The 25218-nt window shown below is 41.6% G+C and overlaps 1 protein-coding gene across 3 annotated transcripts in view; it reads left to right on the plus strand.

Annotated features, from left to right (window-relative positions):
• Window positions 1-241: 241 nt before the first annotated feature.
• The window catches only part of GRM5 (glutamate metabotropic receptor 5), a 396220-nt gene continuing 371243 nt past the window's right edge, over window positions 242-25218 (plus strand). For all 3 annotated transcript variants that reach the window (XM_019530366.1, XM_019530368.1, XM_019530369.1), the window contains exon 1: window positions 242-1116. In XM_019530366.1, coding sequence (XP_019385911.1) covers window positions 438-1116 — 679 coding nt within the window. In that variant the 5' untranslated portion in view covers window positions 242-437. The remainder of the gene's footprint in view (window positions 1117-25218) is intronic.

Consider the following 25218-nt stretch of genomic DNA (forward strand, 5'->3'; position numbering starts at 1 on the left):
CTAAATTGTCCTTTGTGTATCAGTTAGAGATCATATGGACTTTATTCAAATAATGCTTACTTATACCAGTTGAGAATCTGGCTTGGTATCATACAGTAAAATACAAAAAAAGAAGGATTTCCAGCTTCAGTGATATATTAAATAGTAAATACTTGATAAGGTTTTTTTTAATCATTGACTCCAGGATTTCATCTTTACAATTGATTTTAAAGCTAGTTCTGTTTTACTTTTTTTTAAGGATATGAAGATTATGCTCACGTGTGCAGCTCTGCATAGCTGTTTCCTTGGAGACAAAGGTGGTTCCTTAAAGAATACATGGAAATACCTGGTTAACCATCAGTTTTCTGCTCCTCTTATCCAGAAGATAGACTAACTGCTTTTTAACAGCTCCCCATTGTATTCCAACATGTCTCTACCAGCTTAAACCATTTCCTAAAATGGTCCTTTTGCTGATCCTTGCAATCCTGTTATTGAAGGAGGATGTCAACGGGAACTTTGGACTTTTGGTTTCTGCACAGACCAATGAAAGAAGGGTGGTTGCACATATGCCTGGTGATATCATTATTGGAGCTCTGTTTTCAGTTCATCATCAGCCAACTGTTGACAAGGTCCATGAGAGGAAATGTGGAGAGGTAAGGGAGCAATATGGCATACAGAGAGTGGAAGCAATGCTTCATACCCTTGACAGAATTAATTTGGACCCAACACTGTTGCCAAATATAACATTAGGCTGTGAAATAAGAGACTCATGTTGGCATTCTGCAGTGGCTCTGGAGCAAAGCATTGAGTTTATAAGGGACTCTCTTATTTCATCAGAAGAAGAGGAAGGGCTGGTACGCTGTGTTGATGGATCTTCATCATCTTTCCACTCCAAAAAACCGATTGTTGGTGTCATTGGACCTGGTTCTAGTTCAGTAGCAATCCAAGTCCAGAACTTGTTGCAGCTTTTCAATATACCTCAGATAGCTTATTCTGCCACAAGCATGGACTTAAGTGACAAAACTCTATTCAAATACTTCATGAGAGTCGTACCATCTGATGCACAACAAGCTCGGGCCATGGTGGACATTGTCAAACGGTATAACTGGACCTATGTTTCTGCTGTGCATACTGAAGGTAAGTGTGTTAATTTTTTTTCAACAAAGAGTTACTTTGAATTGTGAGTAGTAGTCAATTTCTAGATAATTGTAGTGTTGTTATCTTTACAAAAACCAAACAAACCTGTAAGCGGTTTTATACTTCAGTTTTGTTTGACTTGCCATAATCAGTCGGCTGTTAACTGAATGAAAAGTTTGAAATCCAGAGGTTCACTGCATGAGAAGTATTTGTGTAAATGATAAATTACGTGAAAAAAGGGTTTAGCATTAACGAGTCTGCCACTTGATATAGGTTATTCATTGTGTTTATGGTTGTGGTAACTGCTAATGGAACAGCTGGTAATGGCTTTACTGGTAAGGAGCACAGTAGTAGTGGCTGAACTTGTATAAGCTCCTAGTTAGTCCCTGGTATGTGCCCAAAAAGGGAAGGGGTCATTTATCTAAGATGAGGATTTATCTAAGATGAGGAACAGATTACCTGGGATCCCCATCTAAAGACACTAGGTAATTTTCTCTTCATTCCCCTGTCTAAAGCTAGCATATAAGAGGCTAGGGTTGCACATGCCATGTGTTTGCCTGTCTTCAGGTTTGTGTTAGGCATTAGAGATTTTATTGAGAGAGTTAGAGACACTTAGAGAGTTTACCAAAACGTGCATGGAGCAAAAAGGTGCGAGAGGGACGAGTAGGTGCAGATTCCAAAGCCTAACTTGCCTTATTGTGTGGTCTTGCTGAGCTGAACAGATTAACAGTAGTGCAGGTGACCAAACTGTATACACTTTTCCATATGAAGTATTTAACTAGTGCCTTCCACAACGTTATTAATGCTTCCTTATTTTTATTGGAAATACATCACCTGATAAAAATGTAAGGTCATGTTTGGTCACCTATTTTCAAAAAAGATTAGTTTTAAATTGGGACAAGTGAGGGGAAGTACTACTAGAATTATTATGAAAACAGCAAGTCAATCTTTTGAGAGCTTAAAATACCATGGTTTGGTTAGGCTACCAAAATGAAAGCTGAGAAGGGATGTGATTTCTGCCTATACATATATCACTTTGGGTAAACATCAAGAAGGGGTAAATTCATTTAATGTAAAATCCAGTGTTGATGCAAGAACAAATGACTGGACAATTTAGTCTGGAAAACAGGCAAAGACTTCCAACCATGAGAGTTTTTAGTGGGGGTAAAATATGTAACTAATTTAAGACAGAGTTTGCTAAGAATAAGAAGATAATTATATGAACTGCAGTCTGTGATAGCCAGGGTTTGAACCTGATGATTCAGGAGGAGCCTTGCAGTCTTATATTCTTAAGTGAGAAGAGAAACAGCTCAAACTATTGAAGATTAATTATTCATTTATTGATCCATAATCTTAAGAGTTACCTCTTAGCCTTAGATGCCTGACCTACTTCCAAGAGTGAGTTAACAGAGAAGTACTGATCACATAATGCGTACAATGTGGAACAGGGTCCTTTTTTTATTAGTGAGTGTGCTATCCAAAAAGAATGGTGTGTTTCCTAGTCTAGTTGCAAACACTTGATTAGTACTATAAGCAGATATATTCCTGGCTGTATTATAGCAAGATCTTTCCTCCCCTTCATGTCATGGAGGTGATGCTTTGCCAGTATTCATCTGGGGGTAATGTTGACCTGACGTGTGGCTGTGGAGACCTCTCCTTCCATGGATAAATTAAACTTTTGCTTGTAAGTACTAAAAGGCCGTTGGCTGCAGTGAACATAAACCATCTTAGAATATATATGCAGATTTCTCAATGTGATTTTTCCATCATGATAATGAGGGCTGGTGAATAATTGCAGTCATATTCAAAAATGTATGCAGGAATACATTAGCAGTTTAATATAATAGCATATAAATCACACAGCTTTGTATCGTGTGGTGAAGCTGCTTTGGGCCATCTGATGCCTTTGCATATCTTCTTGTGTGCAACTTTCCCAACTCCAAATATGTGTGAATATTAACATGGAGACATGGAAAAAATAGAGGCTATTTCAGGTTGGCATATTAATTTATTTTTTATGTGATACTCTCATGTTCTGTTTAGGCTGTGTCCCTAATATGAGGTTAAAGATTCATTGCAATCAGACTAGCATACCAGGAATGATAACAGTTCTTGTAGATGAGATTTTTGCAGAGTGAAAATGCTTAACTTCTGACACTTCCCATGGCCACCCAGCATGGAGCAGATGGTAACATATGGCTTGATAATCTCATCGGAGCAGCTGCTTTGGTTGAATGTCGGGAAGAAGAGCCACTGGAAATGAAGTGGGAAATTGTTGTTGTAGGAGGACAGGGGCAGTGAATAATCATGGGTTTGGGGGCATGAGGAAACAAAAAGATAATCACCAACATTTTAATTAGTAGGAGATATGCCCATCCCTTGCCTGATCACCATTAGTCAGACAACAGGCCATAGCCCTGGATAGGAGAGATAGCAAGGCTGTGCCACTCTGGAGCAACACTGGAAAGATGAGTGCTCTCGCTCTAATAGCTGTTCCTTGAACAGGTAGGTGAATGTAGTCATGCCATCCATTAAAAAAATCTCCATGTCTGTTTTTGGGTGTTCTGCTCTGGCAAGGTTGTGTGACCTGTATGTGTGTGTGTGACCCTTTCATCCCTTTATAGCGCATAGGGGTTACCCAAAATCTGGGCCTTTGTTTGAAACCTATATCCTTGTTTGGGTGTTTAGATTGTAAATTCTTGGCATGGGGACGGTCTTCCTTTTGTTTCCAGGAGGTACTGGCACCTTGTATACTTCGGGTGCTATCACCATCTGGACTGCCCCTCCAAACCCTCCTCCAAAAACAGAAGCACAACAAAACAAGCCCCCTCCCCCCAAAACCCCAAAAACAAAACAAAAACCAACTCCGATCATGAAACACAATAATGGAGAGCAAGCTAACTTCATCTTAAAACCTGGATTTCCAGTTGTTTCAGACGAGTACTCTGATCTATACTCTTTCCCTAGTAACTGAAAATCCACCAATCAAGAAGGAGACATCAAAGACATCACTTGGAATTGTATGAGTCCATTCATCAGCTAGTGAAATTCAGCATGGCTCTGTTGACTTCTGTGTAGCAAACTTAATTTACGCTGAGGATCAAGTCTGTATTTTCAAATTCAGGTTTGGTCCAGTTTTACAAAGCAGTTTGAAAGAGCATAAGATATAAAGCACTGTCTTTCAATAGGTGTCTTTAGGTGGAAACTAATATCTTACCAAGTGCATGTATTCAAAGCCTGATTCAATTAATCAGCAAAATGCCATAGACCAGTGGTTCCCAACCACTGGGCTGCAGCCCACGCCATGCTGATTGGCGGGGTGAAAATATCCTTGCTTGGCCAATAACTGACTTTAGCTTTTGAAACTGGACCAGAGTAACTGTGGCTACTCACTTGTGTATCAGCAAGACTGCAGTAGCTACTAACGTCTGGCTCATATTCTCCCTGTATCTTTGGCAGCTAGCTAGTTCATGTTAGCCAACTCGTGATGTGTATGTATGATTTTTAGCTATTGTCTCCTCCTTCATTGATGATGTTCCTCGCAACGCCTACCCCCCTACCCCCTTAAAAATTAAATTTAAATACGTAAATTAGATTGTTTCTGTATCCGGTCTACCAAAATTCTTAGCGTGAGTTTACCAGTTCGCAGTATACAAAAGGGTTGGGAACCACTGCCATAGACTTCAGTGGAGGTGTTCTTCTTTTAAAATGGTATGTGAGAGAGTGGAATCATTTGCCAAGTAGGTGTAAAATTGAGTTCCTACCATCTTATCTCACAAGCTGACCTTGTTAATGAATCTTCTTTCTCTTCAAATAACATCAGCACTCCATATGGAGAAAAACAGAATCCCCTTTAACAAGAGAACAGCTTACCTTTAAAATTGGATGGGTCATAGAAATGAATCCATGTATTTATATTTAACCTTTTCTGTGATTTCTCATGAACTTTACACAATGGAAGGGAGGTGCAGGAGAAGAGCTATCATACTTACAGACGATGTGATGATAATACTCCCATAGCTCATTACTACCCCTCTACCTAGTTATTTTTAGGTTTTATTTTCAATTGTAACTGTAGTGTTAGAGTGAGGTAGCTGTGACTACAACAGTTTAATGTAACTGCCATACTAACAGAGTTTTTAGGGTGGTTTTTTTTTTTTTAAAGATACTGACCATTCAGCCCTTTCCTATTTATTTACATCTATTAACATGATTTTCAAAATTAAGGTTCATATGTTAAATCCTGAGCCTATGCCTGCATGCCAGTTTAGCTAGCTCCAGTTTTCTTGAGTGGGATGCCTGCTGATTTACTGTCAGCATCTTGTAGAAGCTTCAGCGTCGGCACTTCCTCTAGTCTATCTATGCTTGTGACTTAGTCAGAATCCCATAATTCCTTTGGGGAAGTTATTGTAGCAGAGAGCTCCTGATTGTCCTGACTGCCTTAGTGAGGGGGTGATCAGGAAGGAGAGTAGATAGGTAGCCAAGCATCAGCTGTCTCTTCCCCCCCCCACTATTTCTGCAGCTTTTACAAGGGAAGAAGAAAATATTTGGCTTCCTGGGAGTCTGGTATATGAGACAGAAATGTATTAGGCACTTGCGTAATTATTATTAAGTAATACTTCTGTTCTATGCATGCTGATCATCTCTGTGGTAGGGTTTTTCATTGTTTTCTGGACATGAATTAAGGCGCTGGTGTTTGATCCTTACACAAGATGTACACATCTGCAAAACTTTACAAAAGTTTTTCTCCACTGATAATTTGATTCAGCAATTTTGTCTGGGCTTTGTCTCTAGGATTTAGAAGTAACCACCCTGTCACAAAACCCAAAGTCACATTGTTCTTCTGAAACCATGTCAGGAAGGTGGCAAAAATAGATGCTTCAAGTGGAATTACCATTAACACTGGTGAAAGATTTTTTGGAATCTGACTGACAGCAAAAAGTAACCCTAAGCAATATATGAAAGGTAGTTCTAACAAAACAATAATAGTTTTCATTTCTGTGCTGACTCTCAACTATGGATCAAAAGAGAACTCTGTAGGAAAATTTCCTGAGGCACAAAAATACACTATTACATGAATTTTACAAAGAGATGGAAGATTTAGGGTTAAATCTTTAAAAATTTGTCAGTCGGTTAATTCTGGGAGCCTGTCAATTTATCATTGAGTTAAATGGGAACAAAGAGTGGAGCACTACAAAAAATATAGTCTAAATCATGCTATAGCAAGTTAATTATGATGCAGAATAAATTTAGGAGTCCCTAATTCCATTCCCTCCTTAACCAGTAGACTTCAAAACTGCTGTGAAATGTGTAGTGACGGCCTGCACTGATCTGCAAATCTCAGCCCAAGGACACAGAGATTTGGGGCTAGACCATTCTAGAGGAAAACATAATCTAACCTCTTAAAAAAGCTACACAGTCAACCTAACACAACCCAAGACATAATAATCTAAGCTCCCAGAGCTGAAGCAGGGGGACTATGGCAGCCAATATCCTGCTGCTTGAAAGGTTGTTAAAATATGCTCAATAGGGCCATGCCTCCCTTGCCACAGAGAAAGGCAAAAACTCTCAGGCTAAGGACAGAAATTATACATAATCACGTAAGTGATCAGAACCTGGTTCAAGTCTGTAGCACAACAGACGTTCAGTGTGCATAACCCTCTTTCAAAATGGCTGAAACCAGTTTAAGATAAATCTGGATGGATGTAGCATCAGACTTAACTCATTTAGATTAATTCATTTTATTAAACTTTGATCTCACATCCCTTCTATATTCAAGTCAACCCACAGTATCCCAGGATGCTTTCTTCACCTCCCCTGAAAGCCCCACCTTGCAGGGTGGGTGGGCTAGCCTTGGCCCAAGCTGTCTGCTCCAGCCAAGCAGGGAGCCATGCTCTAGCACTCCTAGCTTCTGGCCTGGGCCACTGCAGGCACGTGGTTGCATTTCCAGAATCAAAAGTGAGTGTCTGTTCACTTGCTTGTGTATTCAGTTTATGCATTTTAGACTAATCTGTGAAGATTTAATTTATTCAGCCTTGAGCTTTTTGACTGTCTATACTTAGCCCCACAGTCTGTACCAGTCAGGCCATGGGGTAAAATTCCTTCCGGACCTCAGATATGGTGATCCGTCTGACCCTGAGCAGAGGGACAAGACCATCTAGTCAGAAACCTCTGGGTTTAAGTCCCAGTCAGAATATTGGCACGTCTTTATTCATCTCATCCACCCCATTTAAAACCATTCCTGAACCTTGAGAGATTTTTTTCTCAGCATTATTGCCTGATTGAAATCTCATTTGTAATCAATTTTCCCAGCCAATTGAAATTGCATTTGGATCAGGCCTTTAATCAGGGAGATGAAGCCAGTAACTGTATACTTACTGCTAAAAACTGCTTTAGAATCAAATGAACTAATAGTTTAGAAAAGCAATTTGCACTGCCATTGAGAACAATTTATTTGGCCACTTTGAACGAGGTGAAGAGGTGATGCAACTGAAAAAATGCAGTTAAAAAAGCAGTAACAAAAAGTTGCAATCTAAAGACAATTGGAAACATTTTCCTTGGTGACTTGGGATGAATTCTTCTCATATGTGATTCACTTTGAATGCGGCCTTATGACAAAAGAATCTGTGACAAGATTTCCCTTTAGAAATTTCCACCAATGTATATTGGGCCAAATGTATCAGAAGTGAAAGTTTCATTTTCACCACTTTGCTCATTATGATTTATAATAATTCCATATAAAGAGAAGGCTATTGCTTATTTTCTTATGGTGTATCCAGGAAAATGTTTATATCAGACATAGAACATTTTTTTTCCCAGATAAAGATTATTTCACAGATCCTTTTGTATTTGTTCAGATGTGTTTCTTTACAAGGCTTTCTTGGCTAATTCCTCACTCCCAAATACAGAACAAAGTGGGAATCAGTCATGGACATGTGAGAGCAGGATCCAAGATTCAAGAAAAATATAGCAACAAGTTGACCTCTGGTCATACCTACTACTAGGAACAGATTGTGGCATTCCTGACCTCGTCATTTCAAGGGTCCTTTTGTCCTTCAGACACTACTCCTTTAAGAATCTCATTAATATTGAAAAAGACATATTGAATATTGAAGTGCATTGGCAAAATATAGTAGAAAATGTAAATACATTATTTGTTATTGTATTCATGAAACTGTATGCTTTGGTATTCTTTTTGAAGGTCAGGGTATGATGAGTTTATACTTCTGCTATCTCTTCCAGTCTGTATACAGAAATTCAAAATTGTTTTACTGTTTTCTTATAAAATGCTATTCTGAAAACACTGAAATATTGTGTGGAAATAAGTACATTTTTATATAACTTTATTTATAAACAAATCAGAGTGGTGAAGTCTGATGAGGCTGAAAATTATTGCTTCAGCCTTTTTGGAACAATGTTTTGATTTCCCATTTTGGAAAAAAGAACCTGTCTTATTTTTTTCTTATTTTATGAAAATGTTTAAAATGAAATATGTATTTCAGATTTCATCAAAGAGAAATGTTTTTATGTATTCAAAATTAAATTATTTTATTTTGAACGTTTTATTTTGCGGAGGGGTTGTCTCATTTTAACATAAAGGTGGAATTTCCCACAAGAAAAGTAAAAAACCAGCATGCATCTCTTATGTGAACAGATTTAATTCACAGATTTTTGTAGGATTTAATATTTTTGTAGACTACTTAAGTTGTCAATAATATTTACACCTAGGACTCTTATAGTGATTCCTTTACACTAGTGGTGTGCAGACATTAATTCTTTCTGTATCACTCCTATGGAAAAGGTAAGTTAGCACACTTATTTTATATGGGAAACTGGGGAAAAAATGTGATGTTACTTGCCTGTGTCCATGCATCGTGCTAGCAGTAGAGCCAGGAAAGCATACACAATTTGTTCGAACCTTTTGTTTGTTCCTTTTTGGGATCGGTGATTTTATATGGTCATTCAAAGCACAAACCAAAATAAAATAACAAGCTGTTGTTTTGTTTCAAGAAACATACCCCTTGCTGCATTTTGCCTTTTGACCTTTCAAAAAGAGTCTTTGCTGAAGTGCTGAGAAAAAGACCAGTATCAGACATATTGGTGAGTAGAGATAAAACGAACCCCTGGCTGCATTAAAGTTAATGGGATCTTTGTCATTGGCTTTAGTACAGCCAGGAGTTCACTGTCCGTATTTTCAATTTGCGCTCTTGGTTAGGTATCATATGAACACTGGCATTTTCTTTGTTATGCGATTGTAACAATGTAACGATGATTAATTGGGCAACATTTAATATAGCCGACCAGTTCTTCAGTCCAGGCATGCCCTTTGCAAATTGTCGTAACAGAAAATATTTTACTAGCATGAAGCATACATCACAGTAGAGCAATAATGAAGGTTGATAGGGAGGATCCATAAAAGGAGCAAAATAAAAATGCATGCAGGGCTCTCTGTTGCTTTGACTTTGACAAGGTGTGTGTGAAAGGAATATGTTACAGACTAAAGCAGACTGAAAATAACTGTTTCTGGTTCATTGGAAATTTCATTGTTGCTTGCTTTATCATTTGAAAGTTTGGTTTTTGTCCAAAGTGGACCAAACTATATATGTTCTTTTTTTCTTGACACTTCCTGAAAAAAACAGCATTTTTGCAAAAATATCAGTTTATTTCAGAAGCTTCAGAGGGCTGCCAGAGATCCCAGCTCCAAGACAGGCCTAAGGCCTGGGAATTGTAGAGGATCTTCCAGGTTCCCAGTACAAAAAGAAAAATGTTTACTAAAATGGCTTTATCTAATGACAACTTGTTTCAGCTGAAAAAAGAAAACCTACCAGGTCATGTCTGCTGCAGCTTTTCTATCTCCAGTTCTGAAGCAAGGTCTCTAATTTGAAACTGCAACATGTGAATCTGATATTTAAATGGAAGCCAAGGCCACCAGCCTTGTGTTAATTGGCTTTACTCCTAGATTGTACCATTAGTCTACCCTCTTGGTTAATATAGGCCATAATATTTCACCTGCCAATCCCTGAAATGGAAAGTAATTATTTCTTTATTAAATAGAGATCTCCTTTATGCTTGGGGCAGTACAAGAGACTGTCTTGGCTCCAGTGAGGTCTTAATTTAAATAGAAAAAAATCAGAAATGAGAATGGCAAGTAACTGAAGGTCATCCAGAAGGTCTGTGGAGGATGTGGGATTGGAGCACAGGTTTCCTGTGTTTTGCAGTAAAACCTTAACTGCCGGTCCACTTTCATGCTTGCCTCTACTGCGTGCCAGTTCAAACGATTTTCTTACTGAAACAATAAAAGCTCAGGTGTTGGGTAACTAGTTGGAGTTCACATGCATCAACAATGATAAATAATTGTTTCCCTTTGGCTAATCCTAATAGTACTGCAGTCAGAACTTCATTTCCTCTAAGTCAGTAAGTTGTTGTTTCTGTCTACTCCAGGAACCAAATAGAAAATGAGTTTGCTCCATGGTGGCTATATTTATGATATTACACATAAACCCCCTTCATTTTATATTAATGATTTTGTAGCATGAAGTAGAAGACATTCCCCATTTCTGGTGGAAGTGAAACTTAGGGCCATGTCAGCAACTCTTTCTAAATAGGCATCTTCAGAGCGGCAAATGGGACGAAAACAAGCCTTCTATTTCGACTTGCTCTTCTTTGAAAAGATTTGAAGTCTGTGTTTTTTGGCATGTGGGTGTTGAGAGGAATCAGGTGATTCTGAATCGTGTGTTGGTAAAACGAGTGCAGCTGGTGATCCATTCGGTATTTGCAGTGTCTAACAAATCTCCAACAGGAATAAAGCACTGGCTTCCTAGAAAATTTCATGACAGTGCTTTTGTTCCAGCTGCAAGAGTTCCAGATTGCCTCAACCCCTTGCTACTTCTCTGTGTGGCAAGTTGGTTACACACATGCCTACAGTGTCCCCCCCTGAGTATATGGAAACCCTATGCAGATTCTCTGGGCGTGCAGAATGAGTGGTTACAAAAGGGGTATAGCTGTCTGGAAGTCATTTCCTCTGACACATTTACATAAAGGCTGTTTTACTGCCAGATCCCATATTTCTTCACTGGGGAACAGATTTCACCTCCCTTTGCACTTCAGGGTCTGGGGGTAAGGAACTGAAAAAGCTCCCAGAATAAATTAGAGCAGCCCATGGGGTCACTGTAATGGCTGCCTCTGAGTTATGTTGCAGCCAAAATGTCCAACCGGCCTCATTCCTATAGATACATCGTATAAAGAAATACTTCATTGACATTTCCTCTGTTCCACTGCTGCCAAGTCCTCTAAGCTGGGACCTGTAAGTCAAGCCCATATAAGACCATTTATGTTGTACCTAGAACCTGCTACACTTCAGGAACACTTCCCTGTCTGGTTGTAACATTTTTTGTGGCTGAAGCAGGACAGACAGGTTGTGATGATGACCAGAATTAGTCCTTTAAACTTGTCAGCTTGCTCTCAGGTATTCTGAGGGTAGGTGATGTTGGACTATCCCCAGGTAGTCAGTTATCCTGAGGGTGAACCAAGTTTGACGGACTGGGGTTTAATTTAGTTTAGAATGAAATCACTGGAGAAAACCATTGCCTCCATTCTATTAAAATCTGACTGCAGGCACTTGATGAGTTGGAGCATGGACACCATGCCATAAAATGCAGTATTATATCATAACCACACATTGAGGAAGAGACACGCTATCCTGGAAAGTTATTAGCACTAAGTCATCATATACATGTCTGAAATGATTACCTTACCTATCTGAAGTCAGACATAATTTTAGGCATCGGGGGTAATAAAGATAGCTGTGGTGCAGTGTTTTCCTCCCAGAATCTTGAATTTCATTCTTGCTCATTCAGGGAGAGCACTTTCCAAAAGGACTTCCAGTAAAGACACTGATTTGTGCAAGTTGTGGTGATGCTGGGTGCATCTACACGAGATGCTGACAGGACAGTAGCCCGAGACTACAACACAGTAGTGTCGCATGGCAAAAAACTTGGGCAGAATTTGAATGACAAACGTCAAAATGAAAAACTTGGGGTCTTCCACTTCCTGTACACTTTTTACACCTACCTCATTTCTTTACTGATTTATTGGGAACAACTCTAAAATAAAATGGTCTTAGTAGGCTCAAAACCCATAGGGTTGTCGGAACAAGGAGCAATGGTATCAAGTTGCAGCGAGAGAAGTTTAGGTTAGATATTAGGAAGCATTTTCTTAGTAGGAGGGTAGTAAAACACCGAAACAATGTTTTCCACCCTGAGAGGTGGTGGAATCTCCATCCTTGGAGGTTTTCAAGACCTGATAGACAAAACTTTGATTGGGATGCTCTAGTTGGGGATGGGCCTGCTTTGAGTAGGGATTGGACTAGATGACCTCCTGAGGTCCCTTCCAACTTTAACTTTATTTGATTCTATGATTAGTTGCTCTAGCCCTTTAGTCACAGAGCAAGTACTCTTTGTCTGTTGCCGGCCATGTCTACACAAGATGCTGACTGTGCAGTAGCTTGTTACTACACTGACTGCTCAGTAGTAATGAGCTACTGCACAGTCAACATCACCTAAAAGCTCTTGGGTGATGCTACTGTGCAGTTGTTTAGTACTTATATACACAGCACTAGATGGCTGTGCAGTAACGACTGCGCAGTCAGTGTCTCCTGTACATGTGGCCACTGTGACATGTTTCTTCACATGATCCTGAGAAGGCACCTCTTCCTAAAATTAACCACTGAATTTAACTCAGTAATTCCTCAAGCACACCATTGCTTAAGGTAGAGCCCATTGTTCAGAAACATATCCAGTCTTGCTTTAGGAACTTGAAATGATGGTACAGACTTAGCCACAATACTTGGTGAGTTGTTATAGTGGTAAATTGCTCACGCTATGAGAAATCTCTGTGATATTTCCAGTCTGCATGAATGAGGTTTTCAGTTTTTAGCTGTTTGCTCTGGTTATGTCTTTGCTTAGATTAAGAGCCTTTTACTGTCAAGTATCCCTATCCCACAGCATTTCTTGTACATGGGAAAGTTCTTGTACAAGTCGTCCCTTAAACTTCTTTTGGATAAGGTCACAATACTCTGTCAGGCTTCCCAAAGCCGAAGTCATTCTTAGACCCTTTTTTCCAGGACCCCTTTTCTAATCTGTCAATTTCCTGTCTAAAATGCAGAAATCAGAACAATGCAAAGGGTGGGGTGGGGTGGCAGACAGGAAGGAGAAGTGAGTGGAAGGGGGTTGTGGGAGCAGGAGGACTCCTGCTGCCTCAGCATGAACTCCCTGGACAGGGGCAGTTTTTGGGACAGTGGCAGTAGTGTGGGTTCCCTAGTGACTGCCATTCTTCTACCCAGAGCTGGTCTTAGGGAAAATGGTGCCCTGGGTAAACTTGTATTTTGGTGCCCCCCAGACCATGCTGCCTTGGGTGGTCGCCAGCATAACCTACCCCTAAGGCCAGCTCAGGGTTCTGCCTCTTTCTGAATAAGTAGCCAGGCTGTGCTGGTGCCCCTTGTACTTTCCCCTCTCCCCATTCTTTCCCCACCCCAAGTTACACTAGTGGTCCCTTCCATTGCTTCCTCTACCAGCCAATAGGGAAGAAGCTTTTTTCATGTGCCAGCTGTTGTGTTATTGATTCTCAACTAATTGGCTAGTCAGCCCATCTACAGGTTATAAACATGTAACCTTTATTCCTCGAGTTTCCCACATATTCTACTACTGGATGCTGCTGATAGGTCAACTGCTTATCTAGATTTTTCTTTCCACCTCTCCAAAGGCACATTTTGTTCTTTCTACTGTATTTTTTGCTGGTTTTAACAGTAACAGAAGTTGTTTTCCTTTGGGGAAAATGGTGATAATTAGGCTTAGAAAACAAATGCAAGCACACCCCCCCAAAATCAGCACTACATCAATGATTATATAGATGAGGTAGAAAGTAGGTACTCGCAATGTATTTGTTTTACAGTTTGCAGTGTGTAGTTCAAAATTCAAAACTAACATCTTCAGTACATGATTGCTTGAGCTTCTGTGACTATCATAGAGGCCTTTGCATTGTTCCAGAGAGGCTATCAAAATTGCACAGTCTCTGTTGTTTTGATGAATTAAATTTTAAAGGTTTAGTGTCTTTGAAGTGTAGTTCTTCTCTGGAAACAAACAAACAAAATGGACTCTTAATAGAAAAAGCACCAGGGAGTTCTGTATTTTATTGTGTTGCAAAGATTTGAGTATCAGAGTTGCTGAGTTTGCAAGTGAAGGAATGCTTTCCCCCCACACCCCTCTTAAGCACCAGACCTGAAAACAAAAATGAGAAGTCCAATGGAGCTCTCTTTTATTCACATCATCTTCAGAAATTAAGATTATTGCAACTGAACTCTACATGTAGATACACCTACACAATGTTTGTGTGTTCAACTTTAGTCTTATTTTCATCTATCCAGCCACAAAGTTAAACAAAAACCTACAGTTGGGACTTGGTTAACAGGCCTGTTGAAGAAACGAGAAGACAGAGAATACTCTCTTTTCTGCTTCCACATTGATTCTGCTTTGCTAGCAAAACTTAAATATTGAAACAGTAGGAATCGGATTGTAGATGGCTTTGGTGGCACTGAAGAAACTGCATATGGTGGATGTTAGTGAGGTATTGAGTTTCCTTATCTTTGCCTTCCCACTGTTTGTTTTTCATATTGTGGGTCCTCCTTTGGACATTTGCCCTGGCTTGTTGGAGATTTTCTTTCTTTTGCTTGGAGTTGTTATAATTTTGCCAAGTGCAAAAGGCCTGGCACTTGCAGTTGATCAATTCCTGGATTTCATGAAACCAGTCTTGATGTTATCTGGTAGAGAATCCAAGTGTCTCTTCACAGGCACTGGAGTGGTGGGCTCGGGGGCACCCCACATGCTGCCGACCTTCTTCCATTTCTGTTCATTGGAATTCACAAGTTTTTAATTGAGGCACTGGTGGAAAAGGTCTTGCTTGTTTGGGTCCTTGAGTCCTTCAGTATTGATCTTCCTTCAGCATTGATTTTGCTGCAGCCATCATTTGGGAGCCAGTTTGAGTGACATAACCAAATGGATATGTTGACAATCAGTACAGAAATCATCAGTTCCTAGCATAGCTTAGTGATGTGGACATCTTTGTGATTCTGGGCACAGAAGATGACATAGTTCATCGAGTGCCAATGCTTAGATCGTGGGTGTTGCCATGATGTTTTGTGCCTGGTGGAACAGGGTGTTGGTGATAGTGAGTCCATATTCCACACTATTGGTCAAGAGCAGGAGGCCACTGTAGTTCATGTTTCCTTCTCCTTCCTTGCAGAGGTTCTATTCCAGAGGTTAGAGTCCCTTCTGAATCTGGCATTGAAATTGCAGAGAAGAAAAAGTCTGTCTCTCTCCAGAATGTCAGAAAGGATTTGGTCAAGGTTGGCATAGAATTCCTCCTTGGTTTCATCAGCAGCATCAATAGCTGGGACATACGTACTGATGATAGTGGCATTTTACCTCCCTGCCAGTTTAAGATAGAGAGTCATGAGGTGCTTATTTAATTCCAATAGGAAACTCATTGAGTTGGTTTATGAGTTCATTCTTAATTGCAAACCAATTCCGTGAAGTTGGCATTCTCCTTCAAGTTTAACCTTCAGAAGAAAATATAGCTGCCTTCATCTTCTTTGAGCTGCCCATCTCCCGCTCACCAGGTCTCGCTCAGGGCAGCTACATCAATGTTGTGTCTCCTGAGTTCTTCGGCCACAACTGCAGTGCAGCACTCTGGGCATTCCCTATTAGGGTTGTCCATGAAGGTCCTGGTGTTCCAGGTCCTTAAAATGATGGTGTGTCTCCATTGGTATTTTTAACTACAGTAAAGGTGATCCAACTGGACATGGTTATCTCATCAGGAAGAAATAGAGAATAACGTATTAGACATGCTATGTTTAGGGTACTTTTTCTAGTCCCTTCCCCATGTGGGATGAGCAGAGTGGATCCTGAAGAGGACTTCTCAGTCACAGTTATAGCTGCTGAATCATACTCCTGTTTCATCCAAGTGCAAGATGACTTTGGCACAAGACTATGACTACTAACATCAGGGAGGAAGTCTTTGGAGGGATGTTTCCAAGTCCTGTTACAGGTTGCCCACTGTAAAGGAAGTAGTAAAATATAAATGTCAGTGTGACTATTTACCAGAGAGACAGTACAGAATGTGCTGAGAGAGATCCAGCCTTATGGACACTGCAAAACTATCTGAATTATGCTAACATTTGATACTTAATTCAGATGGGAAACGCAGCTCCTTTCAGGAAAGCCTTGTAAGACTTAACCAAATAACGGAAACTTGATAGATAAAATAAATTAGTAAAAAAGTGTATGGTATTTCTCCTACTAAGGTTACCTTAATCAGTTTATTTCACCTATCCACTTAATGTATTTACTTGAATAGAATATGCCTTCACTTATAAAACAACCCCCCAAGAATCAGATTCTATATATAGAAATTTATAATTATTTTTTTTTACAATTTTCCAAGTGTTGGAAAATTATTATTATCTAATTATTGGAGGCTTGTCTTTAACTTGTCCCCCTCCCTCTGATACATCCAGGGAAATAAATCTGGGGAATCAGTAGCTCTTTGTGCTCTACTTCCCCCACAACTTTTTCCTTTGGCGGCCCCTTCTCCCTCCTCTTACTGTCAAACCCTGCTTCTCCTGAACTCATGGAAGTGAACAGCAAATTCTAAAACAATAACCATGAAATTAGCCATGGCTGTAGCAATCTGCATATAGTACCCATAGACTTAGTTCATCCAGAATTGATGCATGTTGCCTTTTTTGAAATGGCTGTAAGTTTTAACACAGGTGTTTTATAAACACAATTTTGAGCAGCACTTTGGCAATCTATTATAAACTATTTTTTTTAAATGTATCTTGTTTCAAGGGCCAAATCTGTTCCAGATTCAAATGGACAAAACCAATTAGTCAAGTTCCAAAATTTGCTGGGTCTACCACCAGACAAATATCCTTTCTCCCAGCTCCATTGGTTTGGGACATGAACACGCCATGCCCCTGGAGGCTGGGGGGTCACAGTGAGATCCCACAGGTGGTGGTGCTGTCGGTGGCAGAGTGTGGTGGTAGTATGCGGGGAGCTCCCGCAGGCATCCGTGGCACTGTCGGTGGGGAGGAGGGGGTGTGGTAAGCACCAACCAGGAGTCAGTGACTACCCGCAGACCACCAACCAGGAGCCAGCAACTGATCACAGACTGCCCGTAGATGCCGCCAGTGGTGTCAGCAGTGAGGTGGGGAGGGTGGCAAGTGGCGACCGCCCACAGGTGCTGCCAGCAGTGTTGGCAGCACCTTTTCTCAGGGGGTGCACTGTAATGTTCAGGGGGTGCACGTGAACCACGTGCACCCCCTACGCATTGCCAGTGGTTTGGAGCTTTTGATTCTCCCCAAATCCAGGTAGGCATTCTATAGGCAAACCCCAGGCCTGGAGGCTTTGTGGTTCAGATACCCCCAGTCTTGCTTGATCTTAGCCAAAAGGCTGAGATCATGATATCTCTCTTGTCCAATAAACTGTGCATGGCATTACCCCATGCATGGGCTGGACCCCTTCAGCGTCAACAGCATTTAGAGCTGTGGTGAGCCATAACGTGGCATACGACTCACCCAGAATCCCTTTGTCATACCCTCTCACAGTCTGGCCTATATGATTAGTGTGGGTCTGCCCTCCACAGTGACCCCACAGCTCAGCACCGCTCAGCATATTTGTATACTCCAGATATCCTCTCTTCCCCTGTTGCCCTCCCCCCGCCACCAAGAAGCCATGTGCTAATTAGCCTCAACTTATGACTGGAATTATGTGTTCATGTCATAAGTCCTGGGAGGCACCCAGGGTTGTCAGGGAGGATCAGGAACTGAACATCAGAGCAACATACTGATGATGGGATGCAGACAGGATCAACGATAAACAGATATGAGTTCATAGAAAAGGTACTGTTTGAGATATTGGAGGTGCGGGTGGAACGTATCATCAACCTGATTGCTTTCCAAAACAGAAAGACTTGGGAGCTTACTTACTGGAACAGTGAAGGGTATGGAAATTTTTGGAAGAAACGTGCAGAGGCATGTGGGAGGGAAGAACAAAGGATAAAGTTTATAGCGGAGGAAAAGTCAAAGGAATGAGTGATTGTAGGAAGAGTGTATATGGATTTATTAGAGGCAGAAGACATAGAAAGGTGGATAGAATTCCAGCTACAAAGAGTAATTTCTGTACAGAAGATGGAGGACAAAGAAGGTATTTGGACAAGGTCATGGAGGGCATGAGTTATGTTGAGAGCAAATGAATGGATCCCAGGTGGGGTGCAGCACCTCCCATCTTTGATCCAGCTGGGGCCTCGTCAGGGTTTTATGATATACCAGGAGCAACCAAAGCAATGCAGCAAATGTGGCAAGGAGGTACACCTGTCTGTACACTGTCCATTTCTGGTGTTACTGGTGTGAAGGGAAGGGGCATAGAGTTGCAGAATGCCAGGAGTCCCTAAAATTCACTAGCTGTGGTAGGGTGTCTCAAAGCCTGTGCAAACAAGATCAACCCCCCCCCGAGGAACATTGTAAATCAGAAAGAGTGCAGTAGAAATGGTGGACGAGACCCCACAGGAGGGGGGAAAGGACGAGGGGAGTGCAATATCTGTAACTGAGCCCAAGAAGAAATAGAAGGGGACGAGGGAGCTGGAGAGAGCCCGCATATGGATGTAGGGGAGGGGAGAAAGAAGAAATCAAGCAGAAGAAATACAGGTGGAACAAATAAAAGAGCCCAAGAGTCAGGGAGGGGAAAGGAGGAAAGCACAGGGGAAGAAACTCAGGAAAAAGAAACCTGAAAATGAAGGGAACAGGTTGGAGGTAGGGCAGAAAGCAGCTTCCTCCTACTAACTCCCCTGGGTTCCAGCCTGGAGTAGGAGGTAGTAAGTGATGGAGAGGTGGGAAAAAAGGAAGCTTTCCTGAATGCAAAGGCTGTCACACAGCTTGCAAAAGCAACAGGCATGAGAGTGGAGGGGAGTCAGAAGTCAACCATGAGAAGCAGCAGCACCTTAAAGGGACAGGCACACTCTTTAAAACAAGCACAACTACACTGATTATAGTATCTATTAATGTCAGGAGAGTACTAATAAGGAAGAGATGGGGCCAGATTGAACCAAAGTTAAGGGAAGACATAATCTGTCTACCAGAATGAAAGATAGCAGGGGAAAGGGTGGAGAAAAGGTGGAGATTTCATAGGATTTCATAGACATTAGGGCTGGAAGGGACCTCGGAAGATCATCGAGTCCAGCTCCCTGCCCCAGGGGCAGGAAGTCAGCTGGGTTCATAGGATCCCAGCAAAATAAGCATCCAATTTGCTCTTGAAGATGTTCAACGTAGGTGCTTGAACCATCTCTGATGGCAGGCTTTTCCAGACCTTGGGGGCTCAGACAGTAAAGAAATTCTTTCTTATGTCCAGCCTGAAATGGTCTCGCAGTAGTTTATGACTGTTCGACCTTGTAATCCCTTGGGGCACTCTGGTGAACAAATGTTCCCCCAGATACTGGTGGTCACCCCTGAGAAACTTCTAGGTGGCCATCAGATCACCCCGGAGCCTGCGCTTTTCCAGGCTAAAGAGCCCCATGGCTCTCAGCCTGTCGTTGTAAGGTCTGTTTTCCTGTTTTCCTCTGATCATGCACGTGGCTCTCCTCTGGACTCTCCCAAGCTTCTCCACATCCTTTTTGAATTGTGGGGCCCAAAACTGGATTCAGTACTCCAGCTGCGGCCTCACCAAGGCCAAGTATAATGGAAGAATGACGTCCTGGGATTTGCTTGAGAAGCATCTATGGATGCAAGCCAGTGTTATGCTTGCTTTATTAGCTGCAGCATCAGCAGAGATGGGGACCTTCCTGGTGGGCAGGGAAAAATGAGTGAAGTGGCTAGTGTGGCAATATAATTCAAGAATCCAGAGGTGAAAGCAAAGCAGGTGGAAGACATCAGTGGCAAACTATGGCAAATGATGCTATCAGTCAGCAGAGCAGAATTAGACATTTTCAACATATATGCACTACCAAAGCAGGAGGGGAAAGGCTCTGCTTTAAAAGCTAGGAGATTGTGTGGTTGGAGGGAGACCATAGATAATAGTGGGGAACTTCAACTGTATAGCAGAAGGAGGTGAAAGAACAGGGCGAGGAGATAGATCTTTAGACAGTTCATCCAGCTTGTTAGCCAATACAATAAAAGAAGTATCACGCAGAGGTGTGTGGACAGGGGCGAAAGTTTTCACTAGAATTAGCCCCAGTGGCAAGATAGACTCAAGAACTGACATTGTGTTTGTAGCAAAAGAAATAGGGATAAGGAAAAAAGAAACCATAATTGTGGCATTTGGTGATCACTGGATACTGAAGGTGAAACTAAGTCTCGGTAAGAGCCATGTAAGGGGAAGGAGAGTGTGAACGTTAAATGTGAGAGTGGTACAAGATGAGGAGATATGTTAAGCATACATAAGACAGTATGAGGGGTGGGGAACACTGAAGACATTTTAAAGAGAATGAGAGAATAGTGGATACTTGTGAAGAACAGGATGGGACAATTCTTCAGGAAGGAAGGTCGAAGAACCATGGAGAAATGGATGAATGAGCTGAGAGAGCTGCAAAGGAAGATGCAGGAGCTGCTAGAGGAAGCTGCAAAAGGAAGACAGGTATGAGAAGAACTAGAAGAAACAAGGCCAGAGATAGAAAACTGGATTAAAAGAAAGACAAGAGAGAATGTTTTTAGCACAAGCACCCTGAGTGGGAGAAAATGAAGAGTGGGCCCAACACTTTTCAGCTAGAGTGAAGATGGCAAAAGGAGAGCTAAAAGCAGTGTGGAAAGAAGGTGGTACCCAGGTGAAAAAGCAGGAGATGTTGGAGGCAATGTGAAGATTTTATGAAGAGCTATATCAGAAGAAGGAAATAGGCAAAAAGTGAAAGGTTTGCTGGAAGAGACTGAAGAGAAAGCAGAAGAGGAAGAAGCAAAGAAGATCAAAGAAAAGATAAGCTTAAAGGAAGTAGGGGAGTGCTTAAAAACCTTTCAAAGAGAGAAACTGGCAGAGCAGATAGACTACCTTTGGAATTTTACAAGAAGTTTTGTGCATGGATAGGGAGGGATCTAGTCAGAGTTTTCAAGGAAATAGAAAAAACAGAAGAGGCAGGAAAAGATTTTACAAGAGATATTGGGATCTTACTCTTCAAGAAAGGGGAGAAGAGTAAGATCACAAGTGGAGACCAATTACACTCTTTAATATGGAGTATTAATTAATGGCCAAGATGCTGGCTTTAAGGATTAGGAAAAACTTCCAGAAGATACTACACAAAGACCAAGTGTGCCACCAGTACCAGGTGGAAGGACCACTGAAGTAAGAAGAGTGGTCAGAGATACTGTCCCACATCCAAGAGAGGAAAACAACCATAGTTATAGAAAAAAACCTGGATTTAGAAAAAAACATATGACAGAGTAGATCATCATTATGTATGCAAAGTGGTAGGAAAAAAGGGGTTCCCAGGGTAATTATGCTGGATAAGGGGACCTACCTAAATTGCAGCAGAAGTTGTTGTTAGGGACCTACCTAAATTGCAGCAGAACTGTGCTACACAGTAGCTCCTTTAATCTTGCTGATGGCATTGGGCACTCCCACCTACTGCTAGTTGGCAGAGGGGCCCCATCGGTCTCATCACTTGCTGCTGATGAGCCAGAAGGCAAACACCATGGTACTCATATGCTGTGGTTTTTGCCTTCTATTGCTGATTGGCTAAGGGACCTGGGTGGCCTCACCTCTTGTTGCTGTTTGGCTGGGAGGCAAAAACCACAGCATATTTAAAACTGCAGTTTTTGCCTCTTGGCCAATCAACAGCAAATGGCAGGGCCAATGGGGTTCCTCTGCCATTCAGCAGTGGTGGGGAGGGGGGATGCATGGTGAAAACAGAAAGATTAAAGGAGCTGCTGCTGAGTGCACATCTGCCATGATTTAGGTAGGTCCCTAGTTATTTTATAGGAAAGTGGAGAGTCACGTCCAAATTAATGGGTATTTAAGTGGGGCTTTTAAAATCCATACAGAAGTGAGACAAGGGTACCCCTGTCACCACTACTATTTATGTAAGACCTGTAAACACAGAGAATAAAAAAAGGCAAAGTCATAGGTAAAGTAAAGATCCTGGGTGGGGTAGAGGTAAAATGTGTATTATACATGGATGTTATAAATGTAGTAAGTAGAGATAGACTTTTGATGGAAAGCATGCTAAAGCATACATCACAGTATGGAGAAGCACTGGGGGCTAAACTAAATAGATTGAAAAGCACCATAATGGGAATAAGGAACTGGAGGGACTTGAAGAAGCTGAGCCTTCAAATGAGAGAGAGAAATCAGAGCGCTAGGGATCCTGATGGACCCTGAGGGGAAAGGTATCACAGCATGGAAAAAGGTGATAGCAAGGATCCAGCAAATACTTCGGTTATGGTCCAGAAGGATACCGTCCTTTGCCAGAAAAGTGGTGGCAGTTCAGACTGTGCTACTGCCAATTATTCTGTATACGGGAATTATAATCCCACCAGCATGGCGGAAGATAGCAAAAGTACAGGGAAATGTGTGCTTTTCTAGAATGCCAAAATAGAAAGGTTGGCTAGATCTTGAACAAAGCAAGAGAGATGCCAGACTTGGACAGCCTCTGTGAAATATGTAAGCACAATATGCAAGGCAGTAATGGAGGGAGGGGAAAGCAACACGTATCACACGATTTCATGCAGCTTCAGTTTTGAGGAAATGAGGAGTATATCAGACCTCTTTGAAGTGGTGGCAGGTAAAAAAACTAAAAGGGGAACATGCTGACCTAGTGTGGATGGTTGCAAAAAATCTCTCTCTGATGGGAGAGGTACAACACAGATGGAGTTTGATGAGCTTATCAAGGTGCCCAAGGGAGAGGTGAGGGGAAGAAGAAATAGTGGGATGTGTTTTGGGAGTGTACATATACAAAGGAGGTGTGAGGATGGCTCTGCTGCTTTCTGTGCTGCCAAAATAAACCAGTTGTTAGCATGGGAGATGGTATTATATGGACTCAAACGAAAAGGAATCGAGGAAGTAGTATTAAGGATTTTATTAGCATAGGTTAAAACTAGTTTATGGAAAGAAAAACATCCCTGGGTTTTTAAGTCACTGAAAGAAAGTGCCTGAAGATGTTGATGCATAAATTGAAATACTATATTTATCGGGACAAGGAAGAGATCAGAGAGGAAGAGGCAGAGAGGAGGTGGAAGAAAAAGGACTGAACATACTTGTTTCACTAAACCAACAGAGATGGGAGGGGCAGAAAGGTTCAGGTGATTACTGAGGGAAAAAAAAGAGTTCTGTAAGGGTTTTTTTGTGGGAAGTTGATCAACTTGTATGCTATTGTATGTTGTTTAAGGTTTAAGGGTTTTATATATGTAGTTGTTATATATGTTTCTGCCATGTAGTTGTTTTTGCAATATGAAGCTTTGGTAAAACAAAGATGCTCAGTATGTGAAGCTTTGTGTAAGTGTAGGATGATATGTGTGTTTACAATGAAAAACGTAAATAAATAAGAAAAAAAGGTTCCCATCACCATTTTTCACACCAGGGGAGGGTGTTGGAGCTGCTCTGGCCTCTCCAAGTGCCAGCCTGGTATTGCAGTACCTCCAGGCTCAGTGTTCCCTCCTGTGGGAGCAACTGCCCATGTTAAGGGACACATGCACATGTGGTTCTTATTAGCAAATTTGCCCAATGTGGGCCATGTTTCTTATAGTCATGCTCAGTGTTGGCTGCTTTTAATTAACTTCATAGTTGGTTTCCATTGCTGAGCAGATGCTACTTTCGGCAGCAGTTTAATGGTAGACAACGTATTTATTGAGATTTCTTTGTATTTAATTGCAAGACAAGGGGCTTTTTTTCCCTATGCCAGCTGGGGGGAAAGACCTCATCTTGGAATCGAGTAAATAGGATAGTTTTGATTAGTGCATTCCGCTGTGCTCTCTTTCTCTATTTGGCCTTTTGCCTCATAACTAGACCTGTCTGAATCATTTATGGCCAGCTCAGGCCCTTTCCCGTCCTTTCTTTCTCCTACACTGACTTTATTATGAATGTATGCTTTATTCAAAATTATTGAATAAACCATTTATGCAGATAGGCAGCTTTGTATGAGCTGTTCAGAGGCTGTTCACTTAAGACTAGATCATGACTTTAGACACTAACTAGCAGGAGGGAAGATGTGTACATTCTGGAGTTGCTGGGCTGAAAGGCAACCGTCTGAGTCAGTTCCTCTTCTGCTTCTTTCTGGCTCCCAGAAGTAGTGATTTACTGCTGGACTATGCCATGCTGGCTCAACTACTCTGGTCAGTGAGGATGAAACCAATGCCAGTTTGGGTCATGCCCACAGAAGATTAGCAGACTCTTTGGCATAAGGAAAAAGGATTGTCCAATAATTGGTGATGGATAGTCTCTTACGCAGCCATGCTTGGGCTGGTATCCTGACACTTGGAAAATCCAGGCCTGTGCTTTGCCACATACTTCCCATGTTTATTGCAGCCACCCACTCAGGTAAGTCACATAGACTCAAACTGCAGTTAATTAAAAGGGAGTGGGGCCTTTCCATAGAGCAGCTAAAAGCAAATCCAGGAGGGTGCAATGGTACAGTCACACAGTCCCCTTCAGCTTTAGCACATGTGGGGCTGGTCAGCACAGCTGTTGGAGCTACTGTGTTGGTGTGGCTCTGGACCCCAAGGCATAAATGCCACTGCAGCTGCCTCCTCCCGTGCTCCCTTTTCCTCCTCCAGATTCAGGGTCTTCAGTCACCATTGGCAATTGGTGGCAGGAAAAGCAGGGATAAATGGTGGTGGTGTTTGCTGCCTGGGTACTGGAGCTGTGTCTGCAAAACAGCTGGCACCCTGCTACTGGAGATGGGATTTCTGACCCACAAGATGCCCTGAGGTCCAGATTGGTCTTGTGGGGTGAGCTGAACTTCATGCCCCACCATCTGACTCTTTTAAAAATCTTAGATCTGTTCCTAACAGCAGCTAATGTAGTAACAGTCCATGCGAACGCTAAACTACAGTGATATAACCCCGTTTCATTCAGG

The sequence above is a fragment of the Crocodylus porosus genome, unplaced genomic scaffold, assembly GCF_001723895.1.
Source record: "Crocodylus porosus isolate Cpor-Errol unplaced genomic scaffold, CroPor_comp1, whole genome shotgun sequence".
NCBI lineage: Eukaryota > Metazoa > Chordata > Crocodylia > Crocodylidae > Crocodylus > Crocodylus porosus.